We start from the raw sequence: 26,547 nt of genomic DNA on the forward strand, positions 1-26,547 counted from the left end.
TCTAAAAACAGACCTTATCCCTATTCACCAAATTACCTCAAGATGTATCACAGACCTAAATGTAAAATGCAAAGCCATTAAATTCCTAGACGATGACAGGGGAAATCTAGATAACCTTGAGTTTGGTGATGACTTTTTAGACACAACACCAAAGGCATGATCTATGAAAGAAAGGATCAAAAAACAAAACTTCTTTAAAACTAAAAATTTCTCCTCAGGGTGAGAGACACTGTCAAGAGAATGAAAAGATAAGCCACAGATTTGGAGAAAATATTTCTAGAAGACATATTTCATATAGGATTTTTATCTAAAATATACAAAGAACTCTTAAAACTCAACAGTAAGAAAGCAACCTGATTTATTTATTTAAAAAATTTTTTAAAAATGTTTATTTATTTATTTTCTTATTAGTCACCCATTTTATACACATCAGTGTATATGTGTCAATCCCAATCTCCGAGTTCATCACACCACCACCACCACCCCCTGCCACTTTCCCCCCCTTGGTGTCCATACGTTTGTTCTCTACTTCTGTGTCTCAATTTCTGCTCTGCAAACCAGTTTGTCTGTACCGTTTTCTAGGTTCCACATATATGTGTTAATATACAATATTTGTTTTACTCTTTCTGACTTACTTCACTCTGTATGACACTCTCTAGATCCATCCACGTCTCTACAAATGACCCAATTTCGTTTCTTTTTATGGCTTAGTAATATTCCATTGTATATGTACCACATCTTCTTTATCCATTAGTCTGTCGATGGGCATTTAGGTTGCTTCCATGACCTGGCTATTGTAAATAGTGCTGCAATGAACATTGGGGTGCATGTGTCTTTTTGAATTATGGTTTTCTCTGGGTATATGCCCAGTAGTGGGATTGCTGGGTCATATGGTAATGCTATTTTTAGTTCCTTAAGGAACCTCCATACTGTTCTCCATAGTGGCTGTATCAATTTACATTCTCACCAACAGTGCAAGAGGGTTCCTTTTCTCTACACCCTCTCCAGCATTTGTTGTTTGTACATTTTCTGATGATGCCCGTTCTAACTGCTGTGAGGTGATACCTCATTGTAGTTTTGATTTGCATTTCTCTAATAATTAGTGATGTTGAGCAGCTTTTCATGTGCTTCTTGGCCATCTGTATGTCTTCTTTGGAGAAATGTCTATTTAGGTCTTCTGCCCATTTTTGGATTTGTTTGTTTGTTTTTTTAATATTGAGCTGCATGAGCTGTTTATATATTTTGGAGATTAATCCTTTGTCTGTTGATTCATTTGCAAATATTTTCTCCCATTCTGAGGGTTGTCTTTTCGTCTTGTTTATGATTTTCTTTGCTGTGCAAAAGCTTTTAAGTTTCCTTAGGTCCCATTTGTTTATTTTTGTTTATATTTCCATTACTCTAGGAGGTGGATGAAAAAATGTCCTGCTGTGATTTATGTCAAAGAGTGTTCTTCCTATGTTTTCCTCTAAGAGTTTGATAGTGCCCAGTCTTACATTTAGCTCTCTAATCTATTTGGAGTTTATTTTTGTGTATGGTGTTAGGGAGTGTTCTGATTTCTTTCTTTTCCATGTAGCTGTCCAGTTTTCCCAGCAACACTTATTGAAGAGGCTGTCTTTTCTCCATTGTATATTCTTGCTTCCTTTGTCAAAAATAAGGTGACCATATGTGCATGGCTTTATCTCTGGGCTTTCTATCCTGTTCCATTGATCTATATTTCTGTTTTTGTGCCAGTACCATATTGTCTTGATTACTGTAGCTTTGTAATATAGGCTGAAGTCAGGGAGTCTGATTCCTCCAGCTCCGTTTTTTTCCCTCAATACTGCTTTGGCTATTTGGGGTCTTTTATGTCTCCATACAAATTTTAAGACTTTTTGTTCTAGGTCTGTAAAAAATGCTATTAGTAATTTGATAGGGATTGCATTGAATCTGTAGATTGCTTTGGGTAGTATAGTCATTTTCACAATATTGATTCTTCCAATCCAAGAACATGGTATATTTCTCCATCTGTTTGTATCATCTTTAATTTCTTTCATCAGTGTCTTATAGTTTTCTGCATACAGGTCTTTTGTCTCCCTAGGTAGGTTTATTCCTAGGTATTTTATTCTTTTTGTTGCAGTGGTAAATGGAAGTGTTTCCTTAATTTCTCATTCAGATTTTTCATCATTAGTGTATAGGAATGCAAGAGATTTCTGTGCATTAATTTTGTATCCTGCAACTTTACCAAATTCATTGATTAGCTCTAGTAGTTTTCTGGTGGCATCTTTAGGATTCTCTATGTGTAGTATCATGTCATTTGCAGACAGTGACAGTTTTACTTCTTCTTTTCCAATGTGTATTCTTTTTATTTCTTTTTCTTCTCTGAGTGCCGTGGCTAGGACTTCCAAGACTGTTGAATAATAGTGGTGAGAGTGGACATCCTTGTCTTGTTCCTGATCTTAGAGGAAATGCTTTCAGTTTTTCACCCTTGAGAATGATGTTTGCTGTGGGTTTGTTGTATATGGCCTTTATTATGTTGAGGTAAGTTCCCTCTATGCCTACTTTCTGGAGGGTTTTTATCATAAATGGTTGTTGAATTTTGTTGAAAGCTTTTTCTGCATCTATTGAGATGATTATATGGTTTTTTTCCTTCAATTTGTTAATATGGTATATCACATTAATTGATTTGTGTATATTGAAGAATCCTTGCATCTCTGGTATAAATCCCACTTGATCATGGTGTATGATCCTTTTAATGTGTTGTTGGATTCTGTTTGCTAGTATTTTGTTGAGGATTTTTGCATTTATGTTCATCAGCGATATTGGTCTGTAATTTTCTTTTTGTATAGTACCTTTGTCTGATTTTGGTATCAGGATGAAAGTGGCCTCATAGAATGAGTTTGGGAGTGTTCCTTCCTCTGCAATTTTTGGAAGAGTTTGAAAAGGATGGGTGTTAGCTCTTCTCTAAATGTTTGATAGAATTCACCTGTGAAGCCATCTGGTCCTGGACTTTTGTTTGTTGGAAGATTTTTAATCATAGTTTCAATTTCATTACTTGTGATTGGTCTGTTCATATTTTCTATTTCTTCCTGGTTCAGTCTTGGAAGGTTATACCATTCTAAGAATTTGTCCATTTCTTCCAGGTTGTCCATTTTATTGGCATAGAGTTGCTTGTAGTAGTCTCTTAGGATGCTTTGTATTTCTGTGGTGTCTGTTGTAACTTCTCCTTTTTCATTTACAATTTTATTGATTTGAGTCCTCTCCCTCTTTTTCTTGATGAGTCTGGCTAATGGTTTATCAGTTTTATTAATCTTCTCAAAGAATCAGCTTTTAGTTTTATTGATGTTTGCTATTGTTTTCTTTTTTTCTCTTTCATTTATTTCTGCTCTGATCTTTATGATTTCTTTCCTTCTGCTAACTTTGGGTTTTGTTTGTTCTTCTTTGTCTAGTTCCTTTAGGTGTAACATTATGTTGTTTATTTGAGATTTTTCTTGTTTCTTGAGATAGGTTTGTATAGGTATAAACTTACCTCTTAGAACTGCTTTTGCTGCATCCCATAGGCTTTGGATCATCGTGTTTTCATTGTCATTTCTCTCTAGGTATTTTTTGATTTCCTCTTTGATTGCTTTAGTGATCTCTTGGTTATTTAGTAATGTATTCTTTAGCCTCCATGTGTTTGTGTTTTTTATGGTTCTTTTTCCTGTAATTGATATCTTATCTCATTGCGTTGTGGTCAGAAAAGATGCTTGATATGATTTCAGTTTTCTTAAATTTATTGAGGCTAGATTTGTGACCCAAGATGTGAATTTTCCTGGGGAATGTTCCATGCGCACTTGAGAAGAAAGTGTAATCTGCTGTTTTTGGATGGAATGTCCTATAAACATCAATTAAATCTGTTAGGTCTATTGTGTCATTTAAAGCTTGTGTTTACTTATTAATTTTCTGTTTAGATGATCTGTTCATTGGTGTAACTGAGGTGTTAAAGTCCCCCACTATTATTGTTACTGTCGATTTCCTCTTTTAGAGCTGGTAGCAGTTGCCTTATGTGGTGAGGTACTCCTATGTTGGGTGCATATATATTTATAATTGTTATATCTTCTTCTTGGATTGATCCCTTGATCATTATGTAGTGTCCTTCCGTTTCTCTTGTAACATTCTTTATTCTAAAGTCTATTTTATCTGATACGAGTATTGCTACTCTAACTTTCTTTTGATTTCCATTTGCATGGAATATCTTTTTCTGTCCTCTCACTTTCAGTCTGTATGTGTCCCTAGGTCTGAAGTGGGACTGTTGTAGACAGCATATAATGGGTCTTGTTTTTGTACTGTTTCAGCAAGCCTGTGTCTTCTGGTTGGACCATTTAATCCATTCACATTTAAGGTCATTATCGATATGCATGTTCCTATTACCATTTCCTCAATTTTGGGGGCTTTGTTTTTGTAGGTCCTTTTCTTCTCTTGTGTTTCCCAGTTAGAGAAGTTCCTTTAACATTTGTTGTCGAGCTGGTTTGGTGGTGCTGAATTCTGTTTGCTTTTGCTTGTCTGTAAAGCTTCTGATTTCTCCATTGAATCTGAATGAGATCCTTGCTGGGTAGGGTAATCTTGGTTGTAGATTCTTCCCTTTCATCACTTTAAGTATATCATGCCACTCCCTTCGAGCTTGTAGAGTTTCTGCTGAGAAATCAGCTGTTAACCTTATGGGAGTTCCCTTGTATGTTATTTGTCATTTTTCCTTTGCTACTTTCAGTAATTTTTCTTTGTCTTTAGTTTTTGCCAATTTGATTACTATGTGTCTCGGTGTGTTTCCCCTTGGGTTAATCCTGTATGGGACTCTCTGCGCTTCCTGGACTTGGGTGGCTATTTCCTTTCCCATGTTAGGGAAGTTTTCGACTCTAATATCTTCAAATATTTTCTTAGGTCCTTTCTTTTCCCTCTGGGACCCCTATAATGCGAATGTTTTTGCGTTTAATGTTGTCCCAGAGGTCTCTTAGGCTGTCTTCATTTCTTTTCATTCTTTTTTCTTTATTCTGTTCTCCAGCAGTGAATTCCACCATTCTGTCTTCCATGTCACTTCTTCGTTCTTCTGCCTCCGTTATTCTGCTATTGATTCCTTTTAGTGTATTTTTCGTTTCAGTTATTGTATTGTTCATCTCTGTTTGTTTGTTCTTTAATTCTTCTAGATCTTTGTTAAACGTTTCTTGCATCTCCTCGATCTCTGCCTCTATTCTTTTAACGAGGTCCTGGATCATCTTCACTATCATTATTCTAAATTCTTTTTCTGGAAGATTGCCTATCTCCATTTCATTTAGGTGTTTTCCTGGGGTTTTATCTTGTTCCTTCATCTCGTACATAGCCCTCTGCCTTTTCATCTTGTCTATGTTTCTGTGGTTTTTGTTCCACAGTTTGCAGGATTGTAGTTGTTTTTGCTTCTGCTAGCAACCTGATTTAAAAATGGACCAAAGGCCTTGACTGTCACCTCAAAGATATACAGATGGTAAATAAGCATGTGAAGAGATGCTCCATATCATCACAGCCATCAGGGAAATGCAAATGAAAATAACAATGAGACATCACTAAAACACCTATCAGAATGGCTACATCTTGAGCGCTGACACCACCAAATACTGAGGAGGATGTGGAGCAACAGAAATCTCATATTTTGTTAGTGGGGATAAAAATGGTGCAGGTACTTCGAAGACAGTTTGGTTGATTTCTTACAAAACTAATCTACTCTTAGCATATGATTCAACAATTTTACTCCTTGGTATTTACCCAAAGGAGTTGAAAACTTAGGACTACACAGAAGCCTGCACAAAGATGCTTGTAGCAGCTTTATTCATAATTGCCAGATCTTGGAAGCAACGAAGATGTCCTTCAGTAGGTGAATGGATAAATAAACTACAGTATACCCAGTCACTGGAATATTATTCAGCACTGAAAAGAAATTAGCTATCAAGCCATGAAAAGATATGGAAGAACCTTAAATGCATATTACTAAGTGGAAGAAGCCAATCTGAAAAGGCTACATACTGTGTAGTCCCAACTATATGACTTTCTGGAAAACACAAAACTATGGAGACAATAAAGAAATCAGTGGATGTGGGTAAGGGGAGAGAAGCGAATAGGCAGAGTACAGAGGATTTTTAGGGCAGTGTAAATAATATGTATGATATTATAATGGTGGGTATATGTCATTATACTTTTGCCTAAACCCATAGAATGTACATGAAGAATGAACCCTAAGGTAAAATTTGGAGTTTGGGTGATTATGATGTGTCAATGTAGGTTCATGCTTGTTTACAGAAAATGCCCTGTTCTTGTGAGTGATGATAATAGGGGAGGCTGTGCACATGTGGGGGCAGGGGAGATCTCTATACCATCCTTTCAGTTTTGTTGCAAATGTAAAGCTCCTCTAAAAAAATAAAGTCTTTAAAGTGGGGGATAAATATTGCCTCTACTCTGGGTTTTGGGCGTTAAGATACCTGCTTGAGCACCCACTGTACCAGTGTGAAATAAAATTTGTCTATCTCAGATCTGTTCTTCAGCATCGTTTAGTTGCAAACTGAGATCACAGAGCAGCCTCCACAGCTCATCCACATGTCCTCAGGAGGGAGCCCCACCCCTGCTTCCTTACCTTCATCAGGCAGGAGCAAGATGGACTTTGTTCCAAAAGAAAAATTACCAAATCCCCACATTTAGGAGATTTCCCTTTATTCTGAGTCTGGGAGAGTAAAGACTGGCAAAACCAGTGCAGTCTAAGCCAGCACACTATGCATGATGAAACTCTGAGCTTGTGCAACATTGAGATTTTATAACTTATTTATAACCTCACATTCTAAGATAGTATTTATGCCCAGGAAACTTTTCTTGAAGGGAGTGGGTAAATTTTCATTTACAGTTTAATTGCCCCGTGACATCAATAAGCATTGGATTTGTGTACCAGTAACAGGAAACTCGATAATTACTGGCTTAACCAAGTTAGGATTTACTTTTTCATGTAATGTGTAGTCCAGATATTGACAATCCATAGATGATGCAACTGCTGAAGGATGTTATCAAGGAACCCATATCCTGTCTTCTTAGCTTATGTTTGTTGTCTTCATGATCTCAAGATGGCTGTTGTATCTCTGGAGACTTCATCAGAGTTTTTGGAGGGAGGAAGGGGGAAGGATAAAGGGAAATTGCTTCTTAGAAGGCTTTGCATTCTTCTGGTAGACGGTACCCTCTCAGAGATTGATAACCCCCTTTCCTTGGCCAGAACATGTGGCATAGTTGGTATGACTTGATATTTATCTCATGGTATCTGGAAGTAGAATAGAAGAGTGGTTGAGAACATGGATCTGAGTTTGAAAATTGGCTGTGTTACTTCCTAGCTGTGTGACTTTTAACATTCTGTGTCTCAATTTCCTTATCTATAAAGTGGGTCTAGTAATAGGTAGGTACCTATGCTGTTGAAAGGATTAAGTGAGTTAATATATGTCATTGTTTTAATGGACATGCATAGTTTGTGTTAAGTATTAGTTATCATTAGCATCTTCACTACCTAGAAGAGTTATTGAGATTGGAACTGTAAATTTATCACTCAGGAAATTCGTTTTCTTTGAGATAGGAAATAGAGCATTTAGATGGTTTTGTACCAGGGATGATTGAAAAAGATGGTAGAACTTAAGCACTCGTGATTGCATTATACTATCAAAATTTATGGTCAAGTCAAAGTATTGGAGTCAGTTAAATTATTCATTTAATTCATCTTAGAACTTGATGGTGCTTAGGGCCATCTTGAACAAATTGTCATTTTACCAGCAGTCCCCTAACGTTCATTCAGCTCAATAGAAATTTCATCTCATCACTAGAAAGTTTGAAGACTTAGCTATGTATTGAAATATGATTTTGTTGGTATTGTTACTGACTTTTTCCAATTTGTAATCACTCTACTTAAAAAAATGTATTAATTATTTTTCTATTCTGTTTTTAGCCCTATCTGCTTTGATATGATTGAGGAAGCATACATGACGAAGTGTGGCCACAGCTTTTGGTAAGATGATTTAATTTAGTGAAATTGTCTTTTGGCAATTTTTAACTTGTGTGTAAATGTAACCAGTGAGAAGTTACGTTTTTAAAGCTACTGTTGGTTATTTTGAATCATATTTCCTTGACCGATATACCTTTACAGGTTTGACAGCTCAAGGCAAACATGTGGTTGCTGGTATAATTTCTGTGAAATACTTAGATTTACTGTCAGCCTTATAGATGAAACTATAATAATAAACTTCTGGGTTTCTTAATTGTTTAAAGAGCTTTGACTGCTGTTTTAGGAAACCGGGGGGTGCTGGGTAATTAGGATGAAGCATGAAGCACCTTTAACTCACTTGTGGAGGATAGATGTGAGGGCCATTAAAGCAGGCTGGAAGGTCATTGGAAAAGGATATTAGAGGATTAAAAAGTTCTGTGTTCTTTAACACTTTGCTCAGTGCTGTCTTTAGGTTATATGTCATGCTAATCTGTATATTTTAAAAGATTTTCAGTTGTGATAAAATATACTTAACATTTACCATCTTAACCATTTTTAAGTGGAGTAGTATTGAGTATTGTAACATTGTTGTGCAAATCAGTCTCCAGAACGTTTTTATCTTGCAAAACTGAAACTACACCCATTAAACAACAAGTGCCATTTCCCTCTTATCCCAACCTCTGTCAATCACCATTCTACTTTTTGTGAATGTGACTACTCTGGATACCTCATATAAATGGAATCAAACAGTATCTGTCTTTTGTGACTAGCTTATTTCACTTAGCAGAGTGTGCTCAAGTTTTATCCATGTTGTAGCATGTGTCAAAATTTCCTTCCTTTTTGAGGCTGAATAACATTCCATTGCATATACAGTTGGCCCTCTGTATCTGCGGGTTCAGCATCTGTGGGTTCAACCAACCACGGTTCCAAAGTATTTGAAAAAAAAATTCCAGAAAATTCCAAAAAGCACAACTTGAATTTGCACCTCACCGGCAACTATTTACTTAGCATTTACATTGTATTAGTTATTATAAGTAACCTAGAGATGATTTAAAGTATACAGTAGGATGTACAGTAGGTTATATGCTAATACTACACCATTTTATATAAGGGACTTGAGCATCCTTGGACTTTGGTATCTACGGGGGTCCTGACAGCAATTCGCTGTGGATACTGAGGGATGACCATATATATCATATTTTGTTTGTGCATTCTTCTCTCTATGGACACTTGGGTTGCTTTCAGCTGTTAACTATTGTTAATAATGTTTCTTTGAACATTGGTGTATAAATAGCTTTTTGAAATCCTGCTTTCAGTTCTTTCAGGTATATGCCTGGAAGCAGAATTGCTGGATCATATGGTACATCTGTGTTTAATCTTCTGTGGAACCTCCATACTGTTTTTCATACCTGCAGTACCATTTTACATTCCCACCAACAGTGCACAGGGTTCCAATTTTTCCACATCCTTTCCAACACTTGTTATTTTCTGTTTTTTTTTTAATAGTGGTCATCCTAATGGGTATGTAATTTGTGTATGTTTAATTCCTTTAGTTTATTTACCTATTTATTTGATTGGAGGTGGTATATTCTACTTGCAGTCAGTCATCTCCCTAAATTATTTACCCTCTTTGTTTAGTATTTCTGTTGTGTTCTAATATATCTTATTATTCTAATTCATGTTGAAGTTAGACCCACAATTTTATATTGAGGTTGAATATGATATCTGGTAGGTTGATATCCATTAGTGAAGACGAGTATTGTCACCAGTTTGTAAGTCCTTTAGTTTGATCTGGAGTGTAGTGCTTTGTTGATAGGTATATCCAATCTGCCAGTCATTTAGAAAGAAATTTTAGAATAAAAATAGCTTTCTTAGGTTGCATTATCTATGTCCTTTATTAAAATAAAAGTTATTAAAATGATAAGAACAATGTATACTGTTGGCTATAAAAGCTTTCATTGTACAGAAAGGTATAATATGAAATGTAAATGTTTCCTTTCCCCTAGCCTTTCTTTTCTACTTCCTCAAAGATTATCTCTGGTAAGAAGTGACTGTGTATTCTTTCAGAATCTTTTTGTTGGTTTTTTAAAAAAGGCCATCTTGCCTTCTTAAATAATTTTTATTTCCTGGTATATATTGCATTGACATTATTATCATTTGTGAATCACTTTCTTCTGTGTATTGCTACTGAAATTCTGGTCATGTGGGTCTTGACACATGTATGGGCTTGGTCTTTTCAGGCTGATTGTTTAGCAGTAGTGTTCTCTTTGGTCCATTAATTGATCCAGCACCTTAGCATTGCATAGGAAATCATATACTTCTCTTAGAGACATTGGGTTTTGATTATTCTGGAAAATTGGGTGATTTATGGTAGGCTTTCTCAACCTTGGTAGTATTGACATATTAGACCAGATAATTCTTTGTTGTGGGTAGCTGTCCTTGGTATTTTAGATTGTTTAGCAGTATCCCTGGCTTCTGTAGTAACCCAGTAACAACCCTTTTACTCTAAGTTGTGACAACCAAAAATGTCTCCAACCATTGCCAGATATCCCTTAGAGGACAAAGTAGCCCTTAGTTGAGAACTACTGATATAAAGCTAAAAGAGCAAGTTCTTGAAGTTGGTGGACCAGGAATCTAGGTCTGGGTCTAAAACTTACCTTTGTCAAGTCAGTCAACATACCATCTTCTGCTGCTCTCTGGCCCCCAACCCCCATTGTCTTCCTACCCTTTCACTTCTCTTCTTTCATAGATTTGAAGGTGTTGAAGTGTGAAACAGATTGTAAAGTGAGGTTTCCATTTTTCCTAACTGCCCTTGTCTAACATATTCACTGTGGCATTTAAAAAAGCTTAAGAGTCTGCTGAATCAGTTCAATGATCTTGCCTCAGTATGTTGTGAAGTACAATAAATTACTAATTGACTTTATAACTAGACAGGCCGGGCCTTTTCAGTGAGTCCTGTAATCTTCATGGTGTGAGTTTAGTTCATTGGTTTCTTAAATACCTTCTTTTTACCTTTAAATAAAAATAAAGGTTAGATCTTTGTTACAATTCAAGTTACTTTGTTACACTCTGATGTGATTGTGTTTTTTTAAAAAAAGTATTTATTTTTTTATTTTTAGCTGCGTTGGGTCTTCGTTGCTGTGCGTAGGCTTTCTCTAGTTGTGGCGAGTCGGGGCTACTCTTTATTGTGGTGCGCAGGCTTCTCACTTGTGGTGGCTTCTCCTGTTGTGGAGCACAGGCTCTACGGTGCGGGCTTCAGTAGTTGTGGCTCGCGGGCTCTAGAGTGCATGCTCAGTAGTTGTGGCGCACAGGCTTAGTTGCTCTGCGGCATGTGGGATCTTCCCGGACCAGGGATTGAACCCGTGTCCCCTGCATTGGCAGGCAGATTCTTAACCACTGTGCCACCAGGGAAGTCCCTGTGATTGTGTTTTAAAATACCTACCAGAAAGCAGGTGTTGGTAGGATAGGGATGATAACATTGGTAGGAGCCAATAAACCTGGAAGCTGACAGTCCCATTGCCAGGCTTGATAAACTGTGAGACATTTTGTTCTTTTGTTGAAAGCAAAAGCTCTTAATTATTTACGGTGAGACATGAGAGGCCTGTGGAACTTCAGTCATTAACAGTAGCCTGTTGTATCAACTGTTTGCTAAGTTGAACCCTGGCTGGTTACCTGGAGCCAAGCAGAATACCACCTCAAGGCTCCATCCAGATTATTAACACTAAATCAAATTGGGCCACATCAACTGTTTATTCTTTGTCCCACTTAAAAATGATAAGTCTTTCCTAGTAACAGGTTGGAGACATTATAGCGGGAAGTTCTTTCACTTTAAATCATTCCCACTTCACAGTGAGCCTGCTATTAGCTATAATCTAACTGAAACTCAATGATATAATTTTAAAAATCTGGCTTCTGTATGACATAGAGATAAGGTTTGCTCTTTTGCTTTCCCCTTTGCTGCCTCCAGCTTGTCCTCTGCCCTCTGCTTCTCAGACCTCATGTATGTCAGCTCCTGATTTACTGTTTGCTTCAATACAAACTAGTTATAATTAACAGGGCCCCTCAGTGTTGTCATCTTGCAGCATACCTGTGATCAAGCCTGGGTGTCAGTTTGCCTTTTGGGACTTTTGACTAATCCATCACCTCATACCTTACTGTTAGTCTTTTTTTGTACCTGGTTCTTATATAGAACCACTGGTACTGATTTTTTTTTTCTTTTCTTTTTATAGTTCCTTCTTTTTTGAGAATTTTCTAATTATTCAGTTTTCTGTATCTACTCATCCCTGTTGACACAGACAGAAAAATCAATTATATTTTGTAGGTATGTATATACTTAATAGAAGAAACAGAGCAACTGTATACATCTGTGGAGGAATATTCATTCTTTGTGGTCAGATCTACACTTATCAGGGGACATAGGCACCGTTAGCACACTGTGGTACTGAATACATTTTTTTAAGAGTTGCAGTGTGAGTAGCTATTGAAAATTTCTCAGGTAGACCCAAAATATATATCCTTCTTATCTCTTTTTGCCCACCTATTTTGATCACTAGTTTAGGCATATACTCTTCTTTTGGAATCCAAAACATTGCATTTGGGCTGGTGATGGTCAAGGAGATAGATGAGTGAGAATGAATTAGAGTTACTGTATTGAGACTTTCTCGCAGTGTTTTATATGACCCAGAAGGCAGCAGAAGTATGTTTCTTTTTTGGTTATATCTATTTTCTCATGTATTCAGAATTTATTGAGTTCCAGCTCTTTAACAGGATATTGTGCTAGATATTGAGGGTACAGAGATGAGTAAAACAAATCTCTGCTTTTAATGAGCAAATAGAAGAGGCGCTGACAAACACATACACAGATTAAGTACAGAATAAGACAGTTACTATTTCTCAGACTAGGGAGGGTCTACCCAAGGTGGTAGTGAGGCAATAGATGTTATAAAATAAACTTGATGCATCTTGTTATCACTGCAGTTTTATACAGTGGCGTGTAATTTGATTCATTTAAATTTTATAGTATAGATGAATATTATCAAGTACAATGCAGAAAAGTAATTTGAGCTTCTGTTTCTGAGGACAGTTCCTTCTGGTTGTGTCCTAGACTATCTTTTTCTTCTAAGAGAGGATGGTATGGTAGTAAGCTTACTGACAAGGGATATGATTAGGATGCTGAAGAAGGGAGAGGAGAATGTTCTGTTGGATTCAGGAATAATTTCTTGTATATTGACAAACTCTTTATCTGGCTTAACAATTTAGCTTGTTTTTCTTGTCATTTTATTTGCTCATTTTCTGACTACCATTTCTTTTCAAAAGCCATTTGCTAAAACCCCAAATGTCCTTTTTCTGCTTATCTGTCAATCCCTGTCTCCTGTCTTTAATAACCCTCTCATAGTCTCTCCTTCATGACTTGCTTTATTTGAACTTGCAGGTTTTTTTTTTTTTGGCTGCACAGCACAGCTTGTGGGGTATTAGTTCCCCAACCAGGGATTGAACCTGGGCCATGGCAGTGAAAGCACTGCTTGAGTCCTAACCACTGGACTGCCAGGGAATTCCCTGCAGGTTTTTTTTTAAAGGATTAAATCTTGTCATGTATTCTGGTAATATTAACTCATTTCCTTTTCCCCTAAGCAGACTATAAATGTTCCCATGTTGGAGCTCTTCATCTATTGTATTTGCATATCTTCTTTATGCTTTTCCCTTGCAATAAAATGAAAAAAAAATTTAGAATGTTATTTCTTTCATTGAAGTTTCCATGTAGGAAGTTTCCTCTCAGATATGGAGCCTATCTTTTGGTAATGTGGTATTCCTAGCCTTGTCATAGTTGCAGGAGTTGAAGATATTGTTTCTGGAACACTGTGCAAGTCATTTGTTCTGTATGTAATATTTGAGTACCTGTTATATGCCAGGTGTTTAATCTTTGGGCCCCTGTACTGTGCCAGAGACCACGCTACATTGATTCCCTGTAATGTCCTTCTTTTTGCTTGTCTTGCAAGTAACAAATGTGAGATGAGAAAGTAGATGATAACTAGAACAGAGCAACTTGATGGATGTAGCATTTTGTTTTGATAAGGTGGAGGGAAGTAGGTAGATATAAAAATCTGCTTCAGTTTATGAAGCTGAAGCAAATTTATAGTAATTTGGACACAGGATAAAAGAGTTACTGTCTTTTTAGGAATCATCTTATATGTAAATCACCTTTTAGATTTCTTAGAAGTAATTTTTTTTCCTGATTGTTAGGAGCAGTACATGTTTACTATAGAAACTTGTAGACACCTACAAAGAAAAAGTTTCCCATAATTATATTACCCAGTGGCACATACTGTTAACATTATGGTGAATGTCTTTTTCGGTTTATTTTAAATGTTCACATTTAAATGCTTTCAGTTTTTGTGTGGAATCTTTAGGATTTTCTATATAGAGTATCATGTCATCTGCATACAATGACAGTTTTACCTCTTCCCTTCCAATCTGGATACCTTTTATTTCTTTTTCTTGTCTGGTTGCTGTAGCTAAAATGATTAGAACTAGTAAATGAATTGAGCAAGGTGCAGGATACAAGATCAATATACAGAAATCTGTTCCATTTCTTTACAGTAACAATGAAATATCAGAGAAAGTAAAAAAAAAAAAAATCCAATTTAAAATCACATCAGGGCTTCCCTGGTGGCGCAGTGGTTGAGAGTCCACCTGCCGATGCAGGGGACATGGGTTCGTGCCCCGGTCCGGGAAGATCCCACATGCCGTGGAGTGGCTGGGCCTGTGAGCCATAGCCGCTGAGCCTGCGCGTCCAGAGCTTGTGCTCTGCAATGGGAGAGGCCACAACAGTGAGAAGCCTGTGTACCGCAAAAAAAAAAAACTAAAAAAAAAACCTAAAAATAGAGTTACCATATGACCCTGCAATCCCACTCCTGGGCATATATCTGGAGAAAACTGTTAATTCAAAAAGGTTCATACACCCCAATGTTCATAGCAGCACTATTTGCAATAGCCAAGGCACGGAAGCCCCCTAAATGTCCATCAACAGATGAATGGATAAAGAAGATGTGGTATATATACAGTGGAATATTAGCCATTAAAAAGAGTGAAATATTGTTATTTGCAGCAATGTGGATGGACCTAGGGATTATAATACAAAGGAAGTAAGTCAGGCAGAGAAAGACAAATATTATATCACTTATATGTGGAATCTAAAAAAATAATACAAATCAACTAACTTACAAAACAGAAACAGACTGACAGACCTAGAAAACAAACTTATTACCAGAGGGGAGTGACAAATTAGGACTATGGGATTAATAGATATACAATACTATATATAAAATATATAAACACCAAGGATTTGCCATAAAGCACATGGAACTATATTCAATCCCTTGTAATAACCTATAATGGAAAAGAATCTGAGGCTGTTCATCTGACACTAACACAATATTGTAAATCAAACTATAGTTTAATAAATACAATTTAAGAGTTTTAAAAAATGTACATGTACATAATTTTTTAAAACAAATGGAATTGTATCCACTGTGTTAGAAGTTATTTTTATTTACTAACATAATTATATGGTGACTTTTTTCCTAATGTCGATTTGATATTTCTTTGGGGTTTAGTTGAATGACATTTTCAAAGTTTTTTGTTATAAGACAATACACAATTGTAAAAAAACAAACATTACAGAAATATATAATCTAAGAAGGCAAAAATTTCTCATAATCATATTTCTCCAGCTGTACCTATAAATAGTTATTAGATTATTTTTCATGGCATATAGTTACATATTACAGTGTGACTTTTATTGACTGTATACATTGCATTGGATTGATGTTTACAAATTTATGTAGTCAATTTCCTAGTGTTTTGGTTGCTTCTAATTTATTTTGCTATTTACAGATAACTTTGAATGGGACATCTTTCTACATATATGTATCTGCTTATTTCTATACGATAAATTCCTAGAAGTAAAATCACTACATGAAAGAGGATACACAGCCTTAAGTTTTTCCATACAACTTGCCTTCTAGAAAATGGCAGTTCCTGCAGCAGTACATGAAATTATTCATATATACATGTACTCCTTAACTCTGACAGTTTTTTCTTTATTTTTCTATCCTGATTGGTAAAAACTAATATATAATTTTAAATCAATTTTTCATCCTAATGAAAGTGATGATCTCCCATGCTTAATGACTAATTTTTGTCTTGCTGATTTTTCTGTTCTTCTCTTATTTTCTTTTCATTTGAATGAGCTCTTTTTGTATTGAGGATATCAGCACTCCAAGGATACAGATAGTCTGTTTGCTTAACTAAATTACAGGCATTTGTTTTTCTTGGTGTTGTTATATACTGTTTAAATTGCATAAACTTAAAAGTTAGTATATCTTTTAAAATTTTATATCTAGTAGGCTTGTTATTTGAGTTTATTTTTAAATAATATTTTAAAATAACTTTTGTATACTATTATCTAATAAATGCCCTATGTATCTTCTAATATAAAAGTATAAGCTGAAATAAATTTGATAACTGCTAGATAACTTATGTTGAAAATGAGGAATAGAAAACTAATAGGCATTATTTTGTGACTAGTTTATTAATTTATCACTGATTTAATCAAGCTATTTTATTTTTTCTCTTGTTTATAGCTACAAGTGTATTCATCAGAGTTTGGAGGACAATAATAGATGTCCCAAGTGTAACTATGTTGTGGATAATATTGACCATCTGTATCCTAATTTCTTGGGTGAGTCTTTGGAATGATTTTTAATTTTTAAAAATATTTAGTTCCCAAAAGGGTGTGTTAGCACTAATTTATTTAGAGAACGTAGCTTAGAGGTAAGCAGTCTCTCTCTCCTACTCAGCAGGGTGCTTTTCCCAGTCTTCCCCGGGTTGTGACATTGATTCTATACCATATGTACCATATCATATTATATTTAAGTTTCATTAAAAAAAAATTCACTGGTACAACTCTTAGATTCTTACATTGATGGCTGGACAGAATGTGAGGCTAAAGGAGAATGCCAGAGTTCCAGATACCTGTCTCTATATCATGTTGTGCATTCCTGTTGTTTCTACTTCTGGGGCAGAAGTGAGACGCAATGGAGGAAAAGGTTAATGGAGAGGCGGAAGGGAGATAAAACTTGTATATGAGGACTCCTAGATGGAGGAAGAGAGTCTGTGACCTGGGGAGGCGATTGAAAAGTAAAACTGGGGAAAGGAAGAAAATGGATATGGAACTTTTGAGGGAGGAATGGTGACTGGAGAAGAGAGGCACAAATAGGGAACCCTTAAGGTAAATGGTAAGTGATTGGGAATAGTATCTAGTCAGAGGCCAATTATGAAAAATCTAAAAATTCTACATGTTGAAAAGCCTAAGATATTGTGGAAAATCTTTAGTTTGAGTTTTTGGGAATGAAGATTAATTTTCCAAAGATTAATTTTCAGGTATGGGTAGGCATGAAGTAGGGCACTACTGGGTATGTATATCAGAAAGGATAATTCTTCATTCTAAAGAGTAACACACTCAGAGTTAAGGATGTGGTGTCTACTTGTGTATTAGATTCTGATTTGCCAGTGCTTTGGTTGCAGTTTGATTTGTTGGTGGTTTATAATACATCATGAATTGGAACCTTTTCAGCCATGGCTTTCCTTTTTTTATCTCTGCTCTAAAATTACATTGGCTTCAGTCCTTTTTTCTCTTTCACTCTTCAGTACAATCCAATATATTTTCATACAGGAAAATCATCAGATGATTGCATAGCAGAAATGAACCCTGAAGGAAATATTTTGAAGATTTTCTGTTGGAATACCAAGTTCTTCTAGGTAGATAAAGTCTTGTGGCAAACTAGGAGAATGAACTTAGGAAAAGAAGAAACACTGAGTGGTATGATACTGTGTGGGACTGGACTTCATGAGCTAAGTTAGGTGAAATGGAAACCAAAGTCCCACAAAGCAGAACCCTTTGTCCATGAACTCACAAACATGGATTGATGCTGCTTTGTGCATCTAGAATCACTCTTCTATGAGTTGTCATGACTTTCGAAAATTACTTCTTCTTTTGGAATGGTTAAATACAGAAAGGAATCCAGTGGTCTCTAGGTTTTGGTATTGATATTTACCAAATTTAATGAGTCCAAATTCTGTTATGTGAATTTCTAAATAGTGAGAGAGAGAGAGAGAGAGAGAGAGAGAGAGAAGAGAGGAGAGAGAGAGAACACCATTATACTGATATGGAAGGAATATGAAAATACAGCACTAAGATGTAAAGTAATTTCATACTTTATATATTCTCAAATGTATATATTCAGTGAATAGTGAAGTCATAATTACTGATTTCCTAAGCTAGAAGTTATCTTGTCGATGATACAGTTTTTTTAAAAAAATATTTATTTATTTATTTGGCTGTGCCAGATCTTAGCTGTGGCACGAGGGATCCTCACTGCCGCACACGGGATCTTTGTTGCGACATGTGGCCTCTTAGTTGCGGCATGCGGTATCTAGTTCCCTGACCAGGGATTGAACCTGGACCCCCTGCATTGGGAGTGTGGAGTCTTAACTGCTGGACCACCAGAGAAGTGTTATTAACCTTCTCTTTATATGGATAAAAATTTTTGGTTTTGGGTAATTGGAGTGTGTTTTATGCCCATATTTGAAATCTTTTAATTATAGTGCAGCTTCCAGTGTGATTATTTATGTCAGCCATAGAAATAACATTTCATCCTGATATATCTATTTCTGTTTTACTGCCCATCACCCTTTCCAGTCTTTAGCTTTGTACAGTGATGGTCAAATCCTTCGGTTCCCGTGCACTCAGGATGCTACTGAGATCTGTTTTTGAAAGTGGAATATCATTTGTTTTTTCTGTACTGAAAAAACTATTCCCATTGCTTTAGTCTGATTTACATGATTTGTATAGTGCCTGTAGTTCTTGGTTGGATTAAAAAGACCCTGAACCTTTTAAAAGTAATTTCAGATTTCCTCTTGAGCATGGTGAAATAAGTATAAGTTCTACGATTCTGAAGTGTTCTAGGTAGACTTGCACCTTTTTTATTGCTAGGTTAGGACCCTTCACTTTTAATGCTTTACGTTTACCTTAGTCATGGATAGAGGGCTGGGCTACCCATTTTCTGTAGCAGTGGTCTTCAACTTGGGTGACCCATATACAAATTCTGAAAAATAATGTACTTCTTCCCACATTGATGCCACATTTTAAATGAGCATCCACATTTTTTCTTTATAAGTTTAAGTGTTTGTAAAGGATATAATTTTAGGAGTATTGTAAATATGGTTTTTTAAAAATAAGCTTTATCTCTTTTTAAAATGTATCCAGTAGAATCTGAATAGTATAGTGATTTGATACTTATCATTGATTCAAAAATAAATACTTTTCATTAACAATGGGAAATTTCATTCTTTGTCTCTTTGAACTTATTCTTAAATTGTATATTGCTCACATAATTTTATCCTTATATAATATATTTCATGCTTGAAATTCTGATTGATTTATCTGTCATACTTTTCTGTAACAGAAAATAGAACTTATAGACCTTGAAGTTTCTTTTGAACATAATTTTATATTAAGTATTTTAAAAATCTTAAATGTTTTATCTGAGTTGTTATTGTAATTATTAGACATGCAATTGATCAAATAAATATTTACAAATTTTATAAAGTATTAGACATAAAAATTTATTGAAAATCGGCTGCTTAATGTGTGATGGTGTCCTCAATTAGTTCCATTGCCATTTATGGTTATTACTAGGACAAGGACTCAGTTTCATTTGTATTCTTTTTATTTATTTATTTAGGATCATCACAGCTTTTTAAAAAATTGAGATATAACTGACATATAATATTGTGTAAGTTTAAGATTTTTCCTTTTTATTTTTGAAAGGGTAAGTCATGAGAAACTTTGCTTACATAAATAGTTTGATGGGGATTGAAGGAACTTTGTTCCTGCTGCATCACTTAGTTCCTTGATCTTCTGAATTATGTGCTTCAATAAAAGCACTTACTTAGTTAAAAAAATTTTTTTAATACCCTATTAGTTAACAAGTCCACTCCTTTCTTCACTTCTAATGAAAGCAAAGAATTGGAAGCTAAACACTCAAGTAGGATTAGGTTTTTCTGGTCATTAGAGTCATGCGCTTTTTTGTCAAGACAGATATTTTGATTTTTCCTTTCATGCCCTAAGCACTACAGTACAGTCCCTCATTTTTCTTCTTCCTCTACCCACCCCCCCCAAAAAAAAGGCTCACTCTCTTCACCTTTCTATCCCCTTGGTCTTGAGAGCTCTCTTTCTCTCTTCTGATCCTGGAAGGCTCATGTGGGGTGAGGGGGTGTCTCTCCTCCCACCTCTGCAGTTGCTCTCCTACACTCTTGCCAGGGCTTAGCTCTCACAGTCCCTCCATGATGCATGATCTCTCTCCAGCTACCAACCCCCGCCCCCCACCCCCCAGCAATCTCTTTTCTAGTGTTCTCTGTGTATAAAATTTGTAAATTGAATATTTTTATCTCTCTAATGAATGACCCTCTTATTCTTTATTGTAAAAGCGTACACGCAAAATTTAAAATCCTTGTTTAAAAAAATGTAGGCAGCTCACATAACGTCTTTACTACTGCCAAGTGCTTTCCCAGGTGCTTTATGTGTGTTAACTCATTTAATTCTCAGTCCTATGACATAGGTAATTGTTGTCATCCTCATTCCTCCAGCGAGGAAACTAAAGCACAGAGAAGTCAAGTAACTTGTGTAAAGTTCTACAGCCAGTAAGTGGCGGAATTGGGATTTGGTCCTAAGCAGTCTGGCTTGAGTATGTGCTTTTACTATACTATCCTGCCTCTGAAAAGACAATTGCTAGAATGAAAGCTTTAGCAGTAGAAAGGCATTGTTTGTTCTTAGTACTATGGCTATTATAAGGATCCAGAGAATTATAATTATGGATATAGAATATTCACGTTCAGTGGTATATGAGATTTCTTGGTAAAATCCAATGTGGTGTACATATTTAAGTATTACAATTATTTAAGTTACAGTTTTTATTTAAATAGCTAATTCTGTAACTGAAACATTAAATTCTTATTCACATACTCCTCTTTATTCCCACTACGTTATTTCAAGTTCTCTCCTTTATCTTCCCTGGATTATAATAATAACTGCTTGTGAGATAACAGGCTCCTCAGAATCAGGCTCTGATCTGTCTACAGTTCCAGCCTTAGTTCTTAGCCCCTGTTAATCATTGACAAAATCACTCTGATCCTGTGTTTCAGGTATATTGATTTTAAATCATCTTATATCCTGCTATTTTATGACTTTACCCCCTCCACGCACACACCATTTTTTTTGGCCGTGGAATCTTAGTTCACTGACCAGGGATTGAACCCAGGCCCATGGCAGTGAAAACGCTGAGTCTTAACCACTGGACCGCCAGGGAATTCCCCCCACACACCCTTAATGTGAGTTCTTTTCCACTTTTCTTCCTGTTTAGTAAGTCCCTGTGTGCCTGTTATGGCCCAGTTCTAATGTCACCTTCTGTGTGAAGCCTGCTTGTTAATATTTTAATTGATCCTTGTCCTTTGTTCTTTTAAAATCTATTTCAATGATAGTACTGATTATCATATTATAACTGCTGCATCACATATATTTCTCTTCCTACTCTGAGTTGCTTGAGTCTTGGATTAAGTCTTACTTAGGTTGAGTCTTACTTAATCTTTAAAGCTTGGCTCCTAGTGTGGCCCTGGAACCTCTCTGATTTGTTCGAAAATATTTGTAGTAGATTGTGGTATAGTGGGAAGTATTAGATAGTTGGGTTTGTTTCCCAGCTCTGTCTTGAATTGTATGTCACCATGAGTAACTTCCTTATGCTCTTTCTAATATTCCCTCATCTCTAAAATGTGAAGAATAACCCATAGGATAATGTCTATAAATTAAAGGCTAATAAGGTAGCAAGCTTAGTGCTAGTTGTCCTTTTCTTTATCAGTTTTTTTTTTTTAATCAATTGGGTGTTAAAAACAAAAGAATCCAATTAAAAGTGGCTTGAACATTAAGGAAAATGTATTGATTTATACAAAAAGAATTTTTAGAATTAGTTAAGTTGGTATCTCAGTGATATTATCAAGTTCTTTCCATCTTTCTGGCCTTCTGTCTCCAGCAGATGTGTTGGTTCTTTGGCTAGCTCCCCTCAAGATTGCAAGATGGCTTTAAGCAGTTCCAGATATCATCCCTTAATGAAGGGAGAAAAAGAACTTGTTTTCTTCTATCCTTCTCTTCTGAAAGACAGCATACCCTTCGTTGGTCAAAATTAGGTCACATAGTTAACCCTCCATCAATTTGCTGGCAAGAGTGTATGACTAGATTGGCTTAGGTTAGTCAAGATTCATACCATGGGGCCAGTGAAGGATCTAGCCTCTCTGAAAGTATGTGACAGTTGGCATTCTGACATTTGGGAAAAAATCCTATTTTTATTTTTAAAAAAGGTTAGAATGGTTTATGAATAGGTAACTGACAGTGTTTGCCATGATATTTATGGGAAAAGTCACAAACAAAAAGAACAACAAATAAAAATCTTTAGTGCCTACCTCATAGAATCGGCCAGTTACCCTGTAGAGCATGGGACGATCTCATACAGTGAAGACTTGTCTTTCTCCAAGTGCTGATAGTGTCATCATTGAGACATGTAAGAGAAAGTACATATTCTGAAGAATTCTCCTCTCGTAGTAATAGTAGTGGTAATAATAGTAGTTGTAGTAGTAGTAGCTGTGGCAAAACTGTTTCTAATTTGAAATAAAATAAAAACTTAGCATTTTCTGCTTAGCATTTTTTAAGGTTTGGGACTTTTTAAAGTTAAATAGAATCCATCTAAACAGAACAATTGGACGATACATTTAATAAAAATATAGATTTTGTGTGCTTTTTGTTTTGTTTCTGTTTTCAGTGAATGAGCTCATTCTCAAACAGAAGCAAAGATTTGAGGAAAAGAGGTTCAAATTGGACCACTCAGTGAGTAGCACCGTATGTTTCAACTCTTATTACTATTTTTAATAAATCTCAATTTGCTGTTTTTATTGGTTTAATATTAATTAGGTATTAAAGCTTAGCATATTATTGATTTTTCTTAAAGGAGATTTAAGATTATTCTATTCAATAAAGAACTTTCTTACCTGCATTGTCTAAAATTTACTCTTATCTTTTGAAAGGTCTGGTGAGATTACATAGAGTCAGAGTTGGCTTGTAATACATTACATTTGAAGAATTGTATGGCAGGGTGAAACTATGGGTGGTAATTTGAAAAAAAAGACTCAGTTTAAGAGGATTAGCCCAAATTATTGAAGCAAATGAGCTTAAATTAATACCTTACCAAATACAAAGTTGCAAATATGGTTAGACAAGTAATTAAAATCCAGGCACTTATTTTGAAGAGAATTATACCTTTAGAGATGCTGACTTAACATGTCTTAAATATGCCTTTCATATCCATTGTTTAAATTTATTTAGGGGAGAAATAGTGATTAAATTATAATTAGAAGGCATTGGGGAGCCACTAGCTGGGGAAGGAATAGGTTGGAATGTCATAGTTTATTTTTGATATGTTATCTAATAAGCATATTAGGAAGTAGCAAACATTAATTTTGACTCTAAAACAATTGTCTTAGGAGGTTGTTGTGTTTCTTCTTTTCTTTGTTTTTAGAATGGCCACAGGTGGCAAATATTTCAGGATTTGTTGGGAACTGACCAAGATAATCTTGATTTGGCCAATGTCAACCTCATGTTGGAGTTACTAGTGCAGAAGAAGAAACAACTGGAAGCAGTAAGTGGCCCCTGAACTTAAAAAAATTTTGTTTTAAATGGTGCTCTGTCAGTTGCATTGAAAAAGATCTAGAAATGTTTAAAAATAATAGGGTAGGATTACTCAGTCCATCCAGTTTTATTCAATAAGAAACATATGCAAGCTACCACTTCTAACAGGTTCCCCTGTTTCAATTCAAAGAAAGAACAAATTCCTTATAATACAACTTACTGGCAATGGCCAGTTTGTATTAACAAAAGCTGAATGTTAAGATCATGAGAAAGTACAGTTTCATTTTAAAAGGGAACAATTACATTGGTTATTTTTTCTTCTAGTGAATCTTCCCCTCTTCACATATGGGATTTGGAGGAGAAAACAGGGATTATTTCTATCTACATAAAATCCTTCCAGCAGGTGTTGATTGGCAGTAGCAGCAGTCTGTGGCTTAACTAAGGGTATTTAGAAAGATGGGAACTGGAAAGAAATTATATCCTGTTTCATGTAATGGAATCTAAATAAATGAAAAATTGCATTTATTTCTGGTAAATAAATGTAAACAATATAAAATGGGAATTTGCATGTGTTCGTTAGGAATTGAGTATGCTTCATTATAAAGAATATATACCTTAGCACAAGCAAATACCCACCCTGACCTAGCTTAAACATAAAGGGGGTATAAATTGACAGAATAAGGGACTGAGTAGCTTACACACATAAAAAGGAAGAGCTTAACAACCAAATGTTGGGAAGATTGGAACCATCACTTCTCTGGAGACTATATGCAAATGAAATCAGATACTTGAATGTTGTTGGGAGTTTTTCTTTTTTACTTTTCATGACTGTTTCTTTAGGACAGGTCTGATTTTCTTTTCTCGGATTTTTTATTATGTGGCGGATAATGTGGTCACCTGTACTTCCTCATTTATATTTATGTTTTTTTGATCAAAGAAGAAAAAGAGCTTTGTAGCTTGATTTTAAAAAATTCTGTGGATAGATTCTGATTAACATAGCCTGGATCTGGATACCACTTAATAGAATGAGAATCTCTTAGTAGGAGAAAGGAGTAGGTGAGGTTGAGCTGACCAAAATGAGTCTACCATGCTGTGTCTTTTTTGTGGTGGGAATTTCTCCTGTGTTTTTGGTGGGGGGATGGGGGGGACTTTATCTTTAATTTATTTTTTTCTTTCAGTTTTGTTGAGATATAATTGATGTATAGCACTGTGTAAGTTTAAGGTATACAGCATAATGACTTGATGCATATATTGTGAAAGATTACCACAGTAAATTTACTTAACATATATCATCTCATATAGATAAAAGAAAAAAGAAGAAGAAAAAGTTTTTTTCCTTGTGATGAGAACTTTTAGGATTTACTCTCTTAGCAACTTTCAAATATACTTTCCAGCAGTGTTAACTATAGTCATCATGTTGTATGTCATATCCTCAGTACTTATTTATCTTAAAACTGGAAGTTTGTGCTTCTTGACCTTCATTCAATTCCCCCATCCCCTGCTTCTAGTAACCACAAATCTGATCTTTTTCTGTGAACTTGGTGTTTTTAGTTTTTTTGTTTTCTTCTTTTAAGCTTCCACATGTAAGTGAGATCATGTAGTGCTTGTCTCTCTTTCTGACTTATTTCATTTATACTGCTCATAAAGTCCATCCATGTTGTCACAAGTGGCAGAATTTCCTTCTTTTTTATGGCTGTATAGTATTCCATTGTATATACACCACATCTTTATCCAATCATGCATTGATGGACACTTAGGTTATTAACATATCTTGGAAATTGTAAATAATGCTGCATGAACATGAGGGTGCAGATATTGCTCTGACATAGCAATTTAATTTCCTTTGGATATATACCCAGAAATGGGATTGATGGATCATATGGTAGTTTTATGTTTAATTTTTTTAGGAACCTCCATACTGTTTTCCATAGTGGCTATACCAATTTACATTCCCACCAGCAGTGCACAAGGGTTTCCTTTCCTCCACATCCTCACCAGCATTTGTTATTTCTTGTCTTTTGGATGGTGGCCATTGTGACCTGTGTGATGTGATGCCTCCTTGTGGGTTTTTTTTTTTTTCGCAGTATGCGGGCCTCTCACTGTTGTGGCCTCTCCCGTTGCAGAGCACAGGCTCCGGACATGCAGGCTCAGTGGCCATAGCTCACGGGCCCAGCTGCTCCGTGGCATGTGAGATCTTCCTGGACCGGGGCACGAACCCGTGTCCCCTGCATCGGCAGGCGGACTCTCAACCACTGCGCCGCCAGGGAATCCCCCTCCTTGTGGTCTTGATTTCTATTTCCCTAATGATTTATGAGGTTGAACACCTTTTCATGTACCTGTTGATCTTTTGAATGTCTTATTTGGAAAATCCTTTGCCCATTTTTAAATTGGATTATTTGGGGGTTTTTTTGCTATTGAATTATATGAATTCTTTATATACAGTATTTTGGATATTAACCTCTTATCAGATATATGATCTGCAAATATTTTCTCCCATTGCATTGGTCGCATTTTCACTTTGTTGATCATTTCCTTGGTTGTGCAGAAGCTTGTATGTTTGATATAGTCATACTTGTTTATTTTTGATTTTTTTGCTTTTGCTTTAGGTGTCATATCCCAAAAATTGTTGCCAGGACTCTCCTATGATTTCAAACATAGTTTTCTATTAGCATCTACTGTGTGCTAGATGTTGTGTTAAGGGTAGTGGAAAAGACAGGATTCTGCTATGTCATGTATGTGTGTGTGTGTGTGTGTGTGTGTGTGTGTGTGT

General features: G+C 35.7%; 1 protein-coding gene across 5 annotated transcripts in view; it reads left to right on the plus strand.

Moving 5' to 3' along the window:
- COP1 (COP1 E3 ubiquitin ligase) overlaps positions 1 to 26,547 on the plus strand; it is a 261,090-nt gene that overhangs the window by 29,219 nt on the left and 205,324 nt on the right. For 4 of the 5 annotated variants that reach the window (XM_029228999.1, XM_029229001.1, XM_029229002.1 and 1 more), the window contains 4 exons: positions 7,952 to 8,011; positions 16,630 to 16,727; positions 22,915 to 22,991; positions 23,668 to 23,787. In XM_029228999.1, coding sequence (XP_029084832.1) covers positions 7,952 to 8,011; positions 16,630 to 16,727; positions 22,915 to 22,991; positions 23,668 to 23,787 — 355 coding nt within the window. The remainder of the gene's footprint in view (positions 1 to 7,951; positions 8,012 to 16,629; positions 16,728 to 22,914; positions 22,992 to 23,667; positions 23,788 to 26,547) is intronic. The other variant, XM_029229000.1, reaches the window with a different exon arrangement.

The sequence above is a fragment of the Monodon monoceros genome, unplaced genomic scaffold, assembly GCF_005190385.1.
Source record: "Monodon monoceros isolate NGI ecotype Baffin Bay Population unplaced genomic scaffold, NGI_Narwhal_1 Super_Scaffold_18, whole genome shotgun sequence".
Lineage (NCBI taxonomy): Eukaryota > Metazoa > Chordata > Mammalia > Artiodactyla > Monodontidae > Monodon > Monodon monoceros.